The sequence below is a fragment of the Hemitrygon akajei genome, chromosome 5 (genome assembly GCF_048418815.1).
Source record: "Hemitrygon akajei chromosome 5, sHemAka1.3, whole genome shotgun sequence".
Lineage (NCBI taxonomy): Eukaryota > Metazoa > Chordata > Chondrichthyes > Myliobatiformes > Dasyatidae > Hemitrygon > Hemitrygon akajei.
Window position 1 is genome coordinate 124,663,434 of NC_133128.1, and position 15,516 is coordinate 124,678,949.

Consider the following 15,516-nt stretch of genomic DNA (forward strand, 5'->3'; position numbering starts at 1 on the left):
TGGGAGGTAGGGTTTAAGGGTCAGCACAACATTGTGGGCCAAAGGGCCTGTACTGTGCTGTACTATTCTATGTTCTATGTTCAAATCACCCTGTCTGGCACCAACAATTATTCCATGTTCAAAGTCACTTGGATCATATTTCTTCCCCATTTTGATGTTTGGTCTGAAGAGCCTCTGAACCTCTTGACCATGTCTGCATGCTTTTATACATTGAGTTTCTGTCGCATGATTGGCTGATTAGATATTTGCATTAACAAGCAGGTACACTGGTATACCTAATAAGGTGGCCACTGAGTCTATGTTCCCCATAAACATGGTAATTGCAAAATATGCCAAATCTGCATTGCAATGTGTGGAGGTTTGATCAGGAAATTTAACCATAATGCCTAATTATATGGTGCCAGCTGGTGGTGTAGTGGCATCAACGCTGGTCTTTGGGGCGGAAGGTCCTGAGTTTGAATCCAGCCGGCTCCTGTGCACGCTTTCCATACATGCAGGGTTGAGCGCCAAGCTAGCAACCTGACCTCGTAAAAAAGAAAGAAACATCAACATCAAAAAGTTGATGGCTTATGCTCCCTTGTGAGTTGAAAGGCAATTTCTCTCTTCCTTCTTCTCTGATTATATGGCATTTTATGCCATATGGAACACATTTTATTTGTCCATATGAACCTTTGTGAATGATACTGAATTTATGTTTGAAAATGTTCGGACTCTAGTGGTGGAGATTTTTAGTTGTGGTTTAGCCTCAGCAGATATCTCTCAAAATCTACAAGAATAAGAAAATCACTAATAAGCATTTTGAAACCTGGTTAGCAAACAAAACTGTGATCCACAATTTCAGGTGCCACGGTATACACTATGTAACTACTTTAATTCCGAACACAAAAATGATGAGATGAAATGAGAGCACACCATTAATTAAATTATTACTTATTTTACTTTGAGATGCACTTCCAATTCAAGAAAGCGGGAAGAAAGGATTGCAAAGCTCCGTCCATCAGTTGGACCAAGACACGAGAGGTCCTTGTCTAGTTGATGCTATGTCAGTTCCTGCAGGAACCATCAATCACCAAGAATGTCAGCAAGCCTCATCCAATGTAAGACCTTAAGAATTCCTCTGCATTCACCTGACAGTATGCTAAACTGGGTATTGTCTTTTTCACTTTTCACCCTTTCCTTCTGCTGTGGAGAGAAGATTTTACACTGGATTGCAAACAATCTGATCGGGAAAAAAAGAATTTGTTATGACCAATGATGTTTTATATGTTGCACCAGTCTATTATCGATACAGTACGCCTCTGGTAGAGATTCTACAGTATATCATGTATTTGACCTCCTTTCCAGTTTGAATTGCACTGTGTCTAAACAGGGAGCAAATTCAGAAATCAGAGGTGCAAAGGGACTTGGGAGTCCTACTGCAGGATTCCTAAAAGATTAACTTTCAGGCTGAATCAGTGGTAAAGAAGGCAAATGCAATATTAGCATTAATTTTGAGAGGACCAGAATATGAAAGCAAAGATGTAATGCTGAGGCTTTATATTGGTCACACTGCATTTGGAATATTGTGAGGAGATTTGGGTCCCTTATCCGAGAAAGGATGAGATGGCATCGAAGAGGCTCCAGAGGAGGTTCATGAAAAATTATCCTGGGAATGAAAGGGTTAACACATGAGGAATGTTTGATTACTCTAAGCCTGTACTTGTCGGAGTTTAGAAGAATGAGAGATGGTCTCATTTCAACTTATTGAATATTGAAAAGCCTAGATTGAGTGGACGTGGAGAGGATATTTCCTATAGTGGGGGAAGTCTAGAACTTCCTCATAAGTTCTAACACAGCCTTAGAATAGAATAGAGATAAGGAGGAATTTCTTTAGCCAAAGGGCTGTGAATCTGTGGAATTCATTGCCACAGATGGCTGTAGAGGCCAAGTCATTGGGTATACTTAAAACGGAGGTAGGTAGGTTCTTGATTAGTAAGCACATCAAAGATTACAGGGAGGAGGCAGGAGAATGAGATTGAGAAAGACAATAAATCAGCCATGATGGAATTGTGGAATAGACCTGGTGGGGCAAACTGCCTAATTTTTCTCCTATGTCTTATGGTCTTGTTCAGTTTAGTGGTGGCCAGAGAAAAGAAAAGCAGGAGCAACCTAATTTAGCTAATTACAACAAAATCAGTCTGCTTTCATTCATCAGCAAGGTGACCGTCAACAGTATTAGAAAGTGGGTTTTTATACATGCACAAAGTTCTTGTTAACAGCAACTTACTTTCTATGAATCTTGGTACTCATAGGGTCGGCCACATATTACTGGGCATGTTGATAAATACAGCCCGTACCTCCAACATCCTCTACTGTGGTGTCTGGTGAATCATGTTTGATATAAAATGTGTTGTTATGCTGGCAAGTAGTGAATACCAATGGCCGGTTTTCAGTCCAATAGCTGAAATACACTCAGTGACCACTTTATTGGGTGCAGGAATGAAACCTGGTGTGGTCTTCTGCTGCTGTAGCCTGTCCAATTCAAGGTTCGACATGTTATGCATTCAGAGATGCTCTTCTACACACCACTGTTGTAATGTGTTTGCCTGTTTGAGTTACTGTCACCTTCCTGTCAGCTTGAACCAGTCCAGCCTTTCTTCTCTGACTTTTCTCATGAATGAGGTCTTTCTGCACACAGAACTGCCATACACAAGATGTCTTTTGTTTTCCACACCACTTACTGTAAAACCTAGGATCATTTTGCATGAAAATCCCAGGAGATCAGTAGTTTGTAAGATACTCAAATCATCCTATCTGGTACCAACAATCGTTCCACAGTCAAAGTCACTTAGATCCCATTTCTTCCCCATTTTGATGTTTGGTCCAAACAACCAACGAACCTCTTGACCATGTCTGCATGCTTTTATGCATTATTAAGTTGCTGCCACATGATTGGCTGAATAGATATTTGCATTCACAGCTAGGTGTACAGGTCTACCGAACAAAGTGGCTCCTGAGTGTACACATATCCATGAAGGAGGTAACCATGGTGTGTCTCTGCAGTAGTCTGTGACCTCTCTCCCTTAAATAATGAGGACTTCTTTGTTTGTGGGATCTGGACATGGAAAGCAAAGCCAGCATTTATTGCCCATCCCTAATTGCGCTTGAGAAGGTGTTGGTGAACTGCTTTCTTGAATACTGCAGTCCATGTGAAGATTCTCCCACAGTGCTGTTGGGAAAGGGTTCCAGGATTACATCCAGTAATGTTGAAGGACCAGTGGTATGTTCTCGTGTGGTTGAAGGGGAATCTGCAGGTGCTAGTGTTCCCTTGCACCTACTGCCTTTGTCCTTCATTGTGATAAAGATCTTGTGCTTGTTAGACAGTGTTGGAATGGAGTGTATTTTGTGGACGGTACACGCTACAGCTACTTTGCAGTGGGGGAGGGAATGAGTCTTGGGTGATTGGCGGGGTGCTCATCACCGGTCTTTCAGTAACACAATCAATGCCTGGCTCATTCTATTAAGGTTTTGATGTGTAATCATCTAGCCTCAATATTCTGGCCAGAGAAAGGGTTCTGCACATCATGAGTTTTGAACATGAGAGCTCCCATCGCATTTGATTAACACACACTAAATGCTGGTGGGTCTCAGTAGGTCAAGCAGCATCTACGGAGATGAATAAACAGTCGGCATTTTGGGCCGAGTCTCTTCATCACGACTGGAAGGAAAGCGCAAGAAGCCAGAATAAGAAAGTGGGGAGAGGGGGAAAGAGTACAAGCTGGCAGGTGATAGTTGAAGCTAGGTGAGGGGGAATGAAGTGAGAAGCTGGGAGGTGATAGGTAGAAAAGGTAAAGGGCTGAAGGAGAAGGAAGCTAATAGGAGTGGAGAGTGGACCATGAGAGAAAGATGCTGCTTGACATTCTGAGTTCCTCTAGCATTTTGTGTGTGTGTTGCATTGCAGAATCTCCCGTGTTCACATTTCAGGCTGAAAAGAGAAAATGAAATAGGATAACAATTACACACATCTCCTGAGGCAACAGGGTCTTCACAAACCTGCTCCCCACCCTGTGCACAGATGAAATCAGAATCAGGTGTAATATCATTGACATATGTTGCAAAATTTGTTGTTCTGCTGCAACAGTACAATGCAATACATTAAAACTATAAATAAGAAATATATCAAAAAAATTAAATAAGTAGTGCAAAAAGAGAGCAAAAAATATTGAGGTAGTATTCATGGGTTGGTTCATTGTCCATTCAGATATCTGACAGTGAAAGGGAAGAAGTTTTTCCTAAAATGTTGAGTGTGTGTCTTCATCTTCTGTATCAGTAGATAAATCTACTGATTTAAATTTACAGATATGCACCAGTAATTAAATAGCACTAGAGAAATCAATAGAGTTAAAGGTGGACAAATTGCAGAGCCTGATAATCTGCATCCAAGAACAGTAGAGAAAGTGGCTTTGGAAATAGTGACTGCACTGGCAGATTCTTTATATTCTGAAGCGGTTGCTACAGGCTGATGCATAGCAAGTGTAAACCTGCTTTTAAAAAGAGGTGGGTGAAGAAATAACAGGGCGTTAAGAGAAGTGAGTCAAAGCACATGGGATGAGGTATTACTTTGGTATGGATTGACAATGGCAGGAGACAGAAAGACTTAATGAACAAGTCTTTTTCTGGTGGCAGGCAATGACTTGTCAGGTGCTGCAGGGATCAATGCTTGATCTACTGCAATACAGTATTGGTCTTCCTATCTAAGAATGAAAACACTTACCATGAAAGGAATGCGGCAGAGCTTAACCAGGTTGATTTCTGGAAGGGCTGGCAGTCACATGTGGTGAGATGTCCAAAGCTAGAAATAAAATTTATTACATACATGTCACCATATACAACTGAGATTCTTTTATTGTGGGCATACTTAGCAAGTCTATAAAACAGTACCGGTAAATGGGACCAGTAAACTATGAACGGCAGGAACTGTGCAAATGCAGATAATGAATAAATAGCAATAAATAACAAGCATGAATTAACAAGAGTCATTAAATGAGTGTAGTTGTCTCCTTTTGTTCAAGAGCCTGATGGTTGAGGGGTTAGTGATGCAAGTCCTGAGGCAGTTGTACCTTCTACCTGATGGCAGCAGTTAGAGAAGAGCATGGCCTGGGTGACGAGGATCTTTGATGATGATTTGATCAACTACACCATTATTCATTAAAGTTCAGAAGAAAGAATCACTTAAAATCTCTTAAAATTCTAAGAGGATCAGACTGACCAGATTCAGAAGAATATTCCCAATGGGATGGGAGTCTAAAAACAAGGAACACAGCATCATTTCAAAGTAACTTTCTTTTTTAATCAAAGTACAGATATGTCACCATATACAACCCTGAGATTTGTTTTCTTGTGGGCATACTCAGCAAATTCATGAACCTTAATACAATCAGTGAAAGACCCACCCATCAGGGCAAACAACCAGTCTTTAAAAGACAACAAACTGTGCAAATACAAAAGGAAAGAAATAATAATAAATAATAAATAAGTTCGGAGCAAGAAGGCTGTGAGTGAACCGTTGATTCTCCGGAGCGAAGTGAGTTTTTTTACTACTCAGGTTAAAGAGAGACAAGACTGCGCGGGCGCGTGACGTCAGCCAGTAGAGCGCAAAAGGTTTAAAAAGAAGGCAGCCATATCCAGCGGGCAGTGGAGTGAGAGGTAGCAGAGTGATAGAGCTTTGGCTCAACGGGCTTAGGTGGTAACAGGATGAGGCGAGGTAGGAAGCATGTGTGTGAGGCCAGTTTTCTGTGCTTGGTGTCAGATGTGGAAAGTCCTGGAGTCTCCCAGCCTCCCGGAAGGCCATATCTGCACCAGGTGTGTCGAGCTGCAGCTCCTGAGGGACCAAGTTAGGGAACTGGAGATGCAGCTCGATGAACTTCATCTGGTCAGGGAGAGCGAGGAGGTGATAGACAGGAGTTATAGGCAGGTGGTCACACCAGGGCTATGGGTGATGGACAAGTGGATCACAGTCAGGAAAGGGAAGGGGAAGAGTCAGGTACTAGAGAATACCCCAGTGGCTGTACCCCTTGACAATAAGTACTCCTGTTTGAGTACTGTTGGGGGGGGTGAACAGCCTACCTGGGGGAAGCAAAAGTGGCCGTGCCTCTGGCACAGAGTCTGACCCTGTGGCTCAGAAGGGTAAGGAAGGGCAGAGGAAGGCAGTAGTGATAGGGGACTCTATAGTTAGGGGGACAGACAGGCAATTCTGTGGATGCAAGAAAGAAACTCAGATGGTAGTTTGCCTCTCAGGTGCCAGGGTCCGGGATGTTTCAGATCATGTCCAAGATATCCTGCAGTGGGAGAGAGAACAGCCAGAGGTTGTGGTACATATTGGTACCAATGACATAGGTAGGAAAAGGGTCCTGAAAAAACACTACAGGGAGTTAGGAAGGAAGTTGAGAAGCAGGACCGCAAACGTACAAATCTTGGGATTACTGCCTGTGCCACGCGACAGTGAGAATAGGAATAGAATGAGGTGGAGGATAAATGTGTGGCTGAGGGATTGGAGCAGGGGGCAGGGATTCAGATTTCTGGAACATTGGGACCTCTTTTGGGGCAGGTGTGACCTGTACAAAAAGAACGGGTTGCACTTAAATCCCAGGGGACCGATGTCCTGGCGGGGAGGTTTGCTAAGGCTACTGGGAAGAGTTTAAACTAGAATTGCTGGGGGGTTGGAACTGAACTGAAGAGACTGGGGAAGAGGAGGTTAACTCACAAATAGAGAAAGCTTGTAAACTGTGCAAGAGGGAGGATAGGCAGCTGATAGAGAAGGGACACGCTCAGACCGAAGGTTTGAGATGTGTCTATTTTGATGCAAGGAGTGTTGTGAACAAAGCAGATGAGATTAGAGTGTGGATCAGTACTTGGAGATATGATGTGGTGGCCATTACAGAGACTTGGATGGCTCAGGGACAGGAATGGTTACTTCAAGTGCCAGGTTTTAGATGTTTCAGAAAGGACAGGGAGGAAGGCAAAAGAGGTGGGGCTGTGGCACTGTTGATCAGAGATAGTGTCACGGCTGCAGAAAAGGTGGACACCATGGAGGGATTGTCTACGGAGTCTCTGTGGGTGGAGGTTAGGAACAGGAAGGAGTCAATAACTTTACTGGGTACTTTTTATAGGCCACCCAATACTAACAGGGATATTGAGGAGCAGATAGGGAAACAGATCCTGGAGAGGTGTAATAATAACAGATTTGTTGTGATGGAAGATCTTAATTTATAGACAATAGACAATAGGTGCAGAAGTAGACCATTCGGCCCTTCAAGCCTGCACCGCCATTTTGAGATCATGGCTGATCAATTACTATCAATACCCGGTTCCTGCCTTGTCCCCATATCCCTTGATTCCCCTATCCATAAGATACCTATCTAGCTCCTTCTTGAAAGCATCCAGAGAATTGGCCTCCACTACCTTCCGAGGCAGTGCATTCCAGACCCCCACAACTCTCTGGGAGAAGAAGTTTTTCCTTAACTCTGTCCTAAATGGCCTACCCCTTATTCTCAAACCATGCCCTCTGGTACTGGACTCTCCCAGCATCTGGAACATATTTCCTGCCTCTATCTTGTCCAATCCCTTAATAATCTTATATGTTTCAATCAGATCCCCTCTCAATCTCCTTAATTCCAGCGTGTACAAGCCCAGTCTCTCTAACCTCTGTGCGTAAGACAGTCCAGACATCCCAGGAATTAACCTCGTGAATCTACGCTGCACTTCCTCTACAGCCAGGATGTCCTTCCTTAACCCTGGAGACCAAAACTGTACACAATACTCCAGGTGTGGTCTCACCAGGGCTCTGTACAAATGCAAGAGGATTTCCTTGCTCTTGTACTCAATTCCCTTTGTAATAAAGGCCAACATTCCATTAGCCTTCTTCACTGCCTGCTGCACTTGCTCATTCACCTTCAGTGACTGATGAACAAGGACTCCGAGATCTCTTTGTATTTCTCCCTTACCCAAACTCTACACCGTTCAGATAATAATCTGCCTTCCTGTTCTTACTCCCAAAGTGGATAACCTCACACTTATTCACATTAAACGCCATCTGCCAAGTATCTGCCCACTCACCCAGCCTATCCAAGTCACCCTGAATTCTCCTAACATCCTCATCACATGTTACACTGCCACCCAGCTTAGTATCATTAGCAAATTTGCTGATGTTATTTTCTATGCCTTCATCCAAATCGTTAACGTAAATGGTAAACAGCTGTGGTCCCAATACCGAGCCCTGTGGCACCCCACTAGTCACCACCTGCCATTCCGAGAAACACCCATTCACCGCTACCCTTTGCTTTCTATCTCCCAACCAGTTTTCTATCCATGTCAATGTCTTCCCCCTGATGCCCTGAGCTTTGATTTTACCCACCAATCTTCTATGTGGGACCTTATCAAATGCCTTCTGGAAATCGAGGTACACTACATCCACTGGATCTCCCCCGTCTAACTTCCTGGTTACATCCTCGAAAAACTCCAACAGATTAGTCAAACATGATTTACCCTTGGTAAATCCATGCTGGCTTGGCCCAATCCTATCACTGCTATCTAGATATGCCACTATTTCATCCTTAATAATGGACTCTAGCATCTTTCCCATCACCGATGTCAGGCTGACAGGTCGATAGTTCTCTGTTTTCTCCCTCCCTCCTTTCTTAAAAAGTGGGATAACATTAGCCATTCTCCAATCCTCAGGAACTGATCCTGAATCTAAGGAACATTGGAAAATGATTACCAATGCATCCGCAATTTCCAGGGCCACCTCCTTTAGTACCCTAGGGTGCAGACCATCTGGACCTGGGGATTTGTCAGCCTTCAGTCCCATCAGTCTTCTCATCACTGTTTCCTTCCGAATGTCAATCTGTTTCATTTCCTCTGTTACCCTATGTCCTTGGCCCATCCATACATCTGGGAGACTGCTTGTGTCTTCCTTAGTGAAAACAGATCTAAAGTACTCATTAAATTCTTCTGCCATTTCTCTGTTTCCCATAACAATTTCACCCAATTCATTCTTCAAGGGCCCAACATTGTTCTTAACTATCTTCTTTCTCTTCACATACCTAAAAAAGCTTTTGCTATCTTCCTTTATATTCCTGGCTAGCTTGTGTTCATACCTCATTTTTTCTCCCCGTATTGTCTTTTTAGTTAAGTTCTGTTGTTCCTTAAAAACTTCCCAATCATCTGTCCTCCCACTCACCTTAGCTCTGTCATATTTCCTTTTTTTTTAATGCTATGCAATCTCTGACTTCCTTTGTCAACCACTGTGGCCCCTTTCCCCCCTTTGAATCCTTCCTTCTCTGGGGGATGAACTGATTTTGCACCTTGTGCATTATTCCCAAGAATACCTGCCATTGCTGTTCCACTGTCCTTTCTGCTAGGCTATCCTTCCAGTCAACTTTGGCCAGCTCCTCCCTCATGGCTCCATAGTTTCCCCTGTTCATCTGCAACACTGACACCTCCGAGCTGCCCTTATCCTTCTCAAATTGCAGATAAAAGCTTATCATATTGTGATCACTACCTCCTAATGGCTCCTTTACTGCGAGATCGCTTATCAAATCCTGTTCATTACATAACACTAAATCCAGAATAGTCTTGTCCCTGGTCAGCTCTGGTACAAGCTGTTCCAAGAATGCATCCCGTAGGCACTCTACAAACTCCCTATCCTGTGGTCCAGCACCAACCTGATTCTCCCAGTTCACCTGCATGTTGAAATCCCCCATAACTACTGCGACATTACCTTTGCCACATGCCAATGTTAACTCCCTATTCAACTTGCACCCAATATCCATGCTGTTTGGTGGCCTGTAGACAACACCCATTTGGGTCCTTTTGCCCTTACTGTTCCTCAGTTCTATCCACACAGACTCTACTTCTCCTGACCCTATGTCCCCCCTTGCAAAGGACTGAATCTCATTCCTCACCAACAGGGCCACCCCACCCTCTCTGCCCACATTTCTGTCCCTACGATAGCACGTATACCCTTGTATATTCATTTCCCAGGTCTGATCTCCCTGCAGCCACGTCTCCGTTATCCCAACAACATCATAGTTACCCATTCGCACCTGGGCTTCAAGCTCATCCGCCTTATTTCTGACACTTCGTGCATTCAGATATAGAATTTTTAGCCCATTTCTCCTCTCTCTGTTTGAATCGCTGCCTATTGTGCTTAACCCAGCTCCCCGAACTCCCATCGGGCTATATGCCCCTAGAATTTTGTTGTCCTTCCTAAATTTACTTATTCTTTCAACACATTTGACTCCATGTTCCGTCAGACCATCCCTCTGTACATGAGTCCTCCTTATCACTTGTTCCGCCCCACCTTCCTCTACTACACACTTAATATTCCGGAACCGTGTAGTCCCCACCTGTCCTTTATTCTTCCTCTCGCTATCCTCTCTCACATTCTGGATCCCCGCCCCCTGCAAATTTAGTTTAAACCCCCCCCAAGAAGCACTAGCAAACTTCCCTGCAAGAATGTTAGTACCGCTCCAGTTCAGGTGTAAACCGTCCCTTCGGAACAGATCCCACCTTCCCTGGAACAAATATTTCCCAAATATCGATTGACATCTCCCTAGAGCAAGGGGTTTAGATGGGGTGGAGTTTGTTAGGTGTGTTTAGTAAGGTTTCTTGACACTATGTAGATAAGCCTACAAGAGGAGAGACTGTACTTGATATGGTATTGGGAAATGAACCTGGTCAGGTGTCACATCTCTCAGTGGGAGAGCATTTTAGAGATAGTGATCATAATTCTATCTCCTTTACAATAGCATTGGAGAGAGATAGGAACAGACAAGTCAGAAAAGCGTTTAATTGGAGTAAGGGGAATTATGAGGCTATCAGGCAGGAAATTGGAGGCTTAATTTGGAAACAGATGTTCTCAGGAAAAGTATGGAAGAAATGTGGCAAATGTTCAGGGGATATTTGTGTGGAGTTCTGAATAGGTACATACCAATGAGATAGGGAAGTTATGGTAGGGTACAGGAACCGTGGTGTACAAAGGCTGTAATAAATCTAGTCAAGATTACAAAAAGTTCAGAGAGCTAGGTAATGTTAGAGATCTAGAAGATTATAAGGCTACTAGGAAGGAGCTTAAGAAGGAAATTATGTGAGGCAGAAGGGACCATGAAAATGCCTTGGCAGGCAGAATTAAGGAAAAACCCAAACCCAAGGCATTCTACAAGTATGTGAAGAGCAAGAGGATAGGACGTGAAAGAATAGGACCTATCAAGTGTGACAGTGAGAAAGTGCACATGGAACTAGAGGAAATAGCAGAGGTACCTAATGAATACTTTACTTCAGTATTCACTATGGAGAAAGATCTTAGTGATTGTACTGATGACTTGCAGCAGATTGAAAAGTTTGAGCATGTAGATTTGAAGAAAGATGATGTGCTGGAGCTTTTGGAAAGCATCAAGTTGGATAAGTTGCTGGGACCGGACGAAATGTACCCCAGGCTACTGTGGAAGGCGAGGGAGGAAATTGTTGAGCCTCTGGCAATGATCTTTGCATCATCAATGGGGACGGGAGAGGTTCCGAAGGATTGGAGGGCTGTGGATGTTGTTCCTTTATTCAAGAAAGGCAGTAGAGATAGACCAGGAAATTATAGACTGGTGAGTCTTACCTCAGTGGTTGGTAAGTTGATGGAGAATATCCTGAGAGGCAGGATTTATGAACATTTGGAAAGGTATAATATGATTAGGAGTAGCCAGCATGGTTTTGTCAAGGGCAGGTTGTGCCTTACCAGCCTGATTGAATTTTCTGAGGATGTGACTAAACATATTGATGAAGGAAAAGCAGTAGATGTAGTGTAAATGGATTTCAGCAAGGCATTTGATAAGGTACCCCATGCAAGGCTTATTGAGAAAATAAGGAGGTATGGGATCCAAGGTGGCATTGCTTTGTGGATCCAGCATTGGCTTGCCCACAGAAGGCAAAGAGTAGACGGGTCATATTCAACATGGAGGTTGGTCACCAGTCAAGTGCTTCAGGGATCTGTTCTGGGACCCTTACTCTTTGTGATTTTTATAAATGACCTGGATGAGGAAGTGGAGGAATGGGTTAGTAAGGTTGCTGATGACACAAAGTTTGGAGGTGTTGGGGATAGTGTGGAGAGTGGTCAGAGGTTACAGCGGGACATTGATAGGATGAAAAACTGGGCTGAGAAGTGGCAGATGGAGTTCAACCCAGATAAGTGTGAAGTGTTTCATCTTGGTAGGTCAAATATGATGGCAGAATATAGTATTAATGGTAAGACTCTTCGCAGTGTGGAGGATCAGAGGGATCTTGGGGTCCGAGTCCATAGGACGCTCAAAGCAGCTGTACAGGTTGACTCTGTGGTTAAGAAGGCATATGGTGTATTGGCCTTCATCAATCATGGGATTAAATTTAGGAGCCGAGAGGTAATGTTGCAGCTATATGGGACCCTGGTCAGGCCCCACTTGGAGTACTGTGCTCAGTTCTGGTCGCCTCACTACAGGAAGGATGTGGAAGCCATAGAAAGGATGCAGAGGAGATTTACAAGGATGTTTCCTGGATTAGGGAGCATGCCTTATGAGAATAGATTGAGTGAACTCGGCCTTTTCTCCTTGGATCGAAGGAGGATGAGAGGTGACCTGGTAGAGGTGTACAAGATGATGAGAGGCATTGATCGTGTGGATAGTCAGAGGCTTTTTCCCCAGGGCTGAAATGGTTGCCACAAGAGGACACAGGTTTAAGGTGCTGAGGAGTAGATACAGAGGAGATGTCAGGGGTAAGTTTTTTACTCAGAGAGTGGTGAGTGCGTGGAATGGGCTGCCGGCAACAGTGGTGGAGGTGGATACAATAAGGTCTTTTAAGAGACTTTTAGATAGGTACATGGAGCTTAGTAAAATAGAAGGCTATAGGTAAGCCTAGTAATTCCGGTAGGGACATGTTTGGCACAACTTTATGGGCCAAAGAGCCTGTATTGTACTGTAGGTTTTCTATGTTTCTAAGTAAGCAATAAATATCAAGAACATGAGATGAAGAGTCCTTGATAGTGAATCCATAGATTCTGGGAATAGTTCAATGATGGGGAAAGTGAAGTTGAGTGAGGTTATCTCCACTGGTTCAAGAGCCAGTTGAGGGGTAGTAACTGTTCCTGAACCTGCCAGTGTGATTCTTAAGGCTACTGTATTTTCTTCCTAAAGGCAGCAGCAAGAAGAGAGCATGACCTGGGTAGTGGAGATCCCTGATAATGGATGCTGCTTTCCTCTACGTTCCATGTAGAGTGCTCAGTGGTGGAAAGGACTTATACATAATTGGCTGGGCTGTAACCACTACTTTTTTGTAGGATTTTCCTTTCAAGGGCATTGATGTTTCAATACCAGGCTGTGATGCAGCCAGTAAATATACTTTCCACCACACTTCTATAGAAGTTTATCAAAGTTTTAGATGTCATACTTAATCTTTGCAAAATTCCAAGGAAGTAGAGGTGCTTCTCTGCTTTCTTTATAATTGCACTTACATGCTGGGCCCAGGATAGATCCTCTGAAACGATAACACTGAGAAATTTAAAGTTGCTGACTCTCTCCATTTCTGATCCTCCTGATGAGGACTGGCTCATGGACCTCCGGTTTCCTCCTCCTGAGGTCAATAATCAGTTCCTCGGTCTTGCTGACACTGAGAGAGAGGTTGTTGTTATAACACCACTGAGCCAGATTTTCAATCTCCCTCCGATATGCTGATACATCACCACCTTTTATTCGTCCAAAAGCAGTGTTGTCAGTAGATTTAAATACGGTATTGGAGCTGTTCTTAGCCACACAGCCATAAGTGTAAATCGAGTAGAGCAGGGGGGCCAAGTACACAACCGTGGAACCAGAGAGAGGTGAACCTGTAGAACCTGTACTCCACACAAGTAGTGGAGGCCAAGTCATTAAATATATTGAAGAAAGGGGAAGATATATTTTATTAATGCTAAAGGAATCAAGGGGTGTGAGGAGATAGATACTTTATTAATCCCAAGGAAAATACAGTGTCACAGTAGCATTACAAGTGCACAGATATACAGTAAATATCAAGAGAGAAGTAGAAAGAATAAAAAAAAGTTACCCCAAACAGTCTAACAGGAGGGGATCATCACTTCCCCGGCTACAGATTGACTCATTATAGAGCCGAATGGCCGAGGGTAAGAATGACCTTATATAGTTCTCTTTGGAGCAGCGCAGTTGTCTTAGTCCATTACTAAAACTGCTCCTCTGTTCAGCCAAGGTGGCATGCAGAGGGTGAGAAACATTGTCCAGAATTGCCAGGATTTTCTGTAGTGTTCTTTGTTCTATCGCAGCCTCCACTGTGTCCAGTTTGACTCCTATAACAGAGCCAGACTTTCTAATCAGTTTATTGAGCCGGTTGGCATCACCCGTGTTGATGCCAGTGCCCCAGCACACCACCGCATTGAAGACTAGACTGGTGGAACATGTGAAGGAGAGGCCTGCATACTCCAGAGGACCTCAGTCTCCTCAGGAAGTAGAGGCGACTCTGGCCCTTCTTACACACAGCCTCTGTTTTGGTACTCAACTTATGTTTGTCATCCAGGTGCACCCCCAGGTACTTGTAGGTCCTCACTACATTGACATCCTCACCGTCAATAGTAGCAGGGAGCAGTGCAGGCTTAATCTTCCTAAAGTCCATCACCATCTCCTTTGTCTTACTAATGTTGAGCTGCAGATGATTCAGCTTGCACCATTTGACAAAGTCCTTCACCAGGGACCTGTATTCATCCTCCTGTCCTCCCTTTATACACCCAACTATTGCTGAGTCATCAGAGAATTTCTGCAGATGACATGACTCAGTGTTGTATCTAAAGTCCAAGGTAGGAAGGGAGCCAATACAGTCCCCTGTGGAAAAATAAGGTACAAAAGTGGATAATTAGCGATGATCATATTAAAAGATGGAGTAAGCCCAAAGGTTGAATGGCGTACTCCTGCTCTCATTTCTAGTTTTCTGAAGGACAATACTCAAAGTTCTGAAATAATTAAGTTTATTACCTTGACCTCCTATGTAATTGTTTGCTATTTCTGTATGTTTTACTCGCACTTTATCTGTTCTTCGTGACCACTACTGTAATAAACCATGTGTCTCTAATAACTACTTTATTTCCATGATTTAATTGTGTTTTGGTGTCCTGCACAATGAGCCCGACATACAAGGTGCTACAGTTAATAAACCACAATTAACCACATCTGCAGAGGAGAAATCTGTATTCAAATAAATCAAAATGTAATTTGGATGGTTGATCACCAAGCCATAGATAATTTGCATATACTGTGAGCTTAATCTCTAAACTTCTATTCTAAATCCAATCTGCTGCAAGCTGCCAAGTCATGGGAGATGAGGGTTGATGTGAGAAGAAGCTTTGACCTGACATCATACTGTGGTCCACCGAAGACAAGAAAATCATCCTGGTGGAACTCACAGTACCATGGGAGGAAGGATGCCAGGAGGCTCACGAGAGGAAGGCCCTGAAGTACCAGTCCT

General features: G+C 43.6%; 1 protein-coding gene across 3 annotated transcripts in view; it reads left to right on the forward strand.

Annotated features, from left to right (window-relative positions):
* Positions 1 to 15,516, forward strand: part of LOC140728149 (caspase-3-like) — a 59,550-nt gene that overhangs the window by 26,130 nt on the left and 17,904 nt on the right. For all 3 annotated transcript variants that reach the window (XM_073046393.1, XM_073046392.1, XM_073046394.1), the window contains one exon: positions 946 to 1,097. In XM_073046393.1, the coding sequence (XP_072902494.1) occupies positions 946 to 1,097 (152 nt within the window). The remainder of the gene's footprint in view (positions 1 to 945; positions 1,098 to 15,516) is intronic.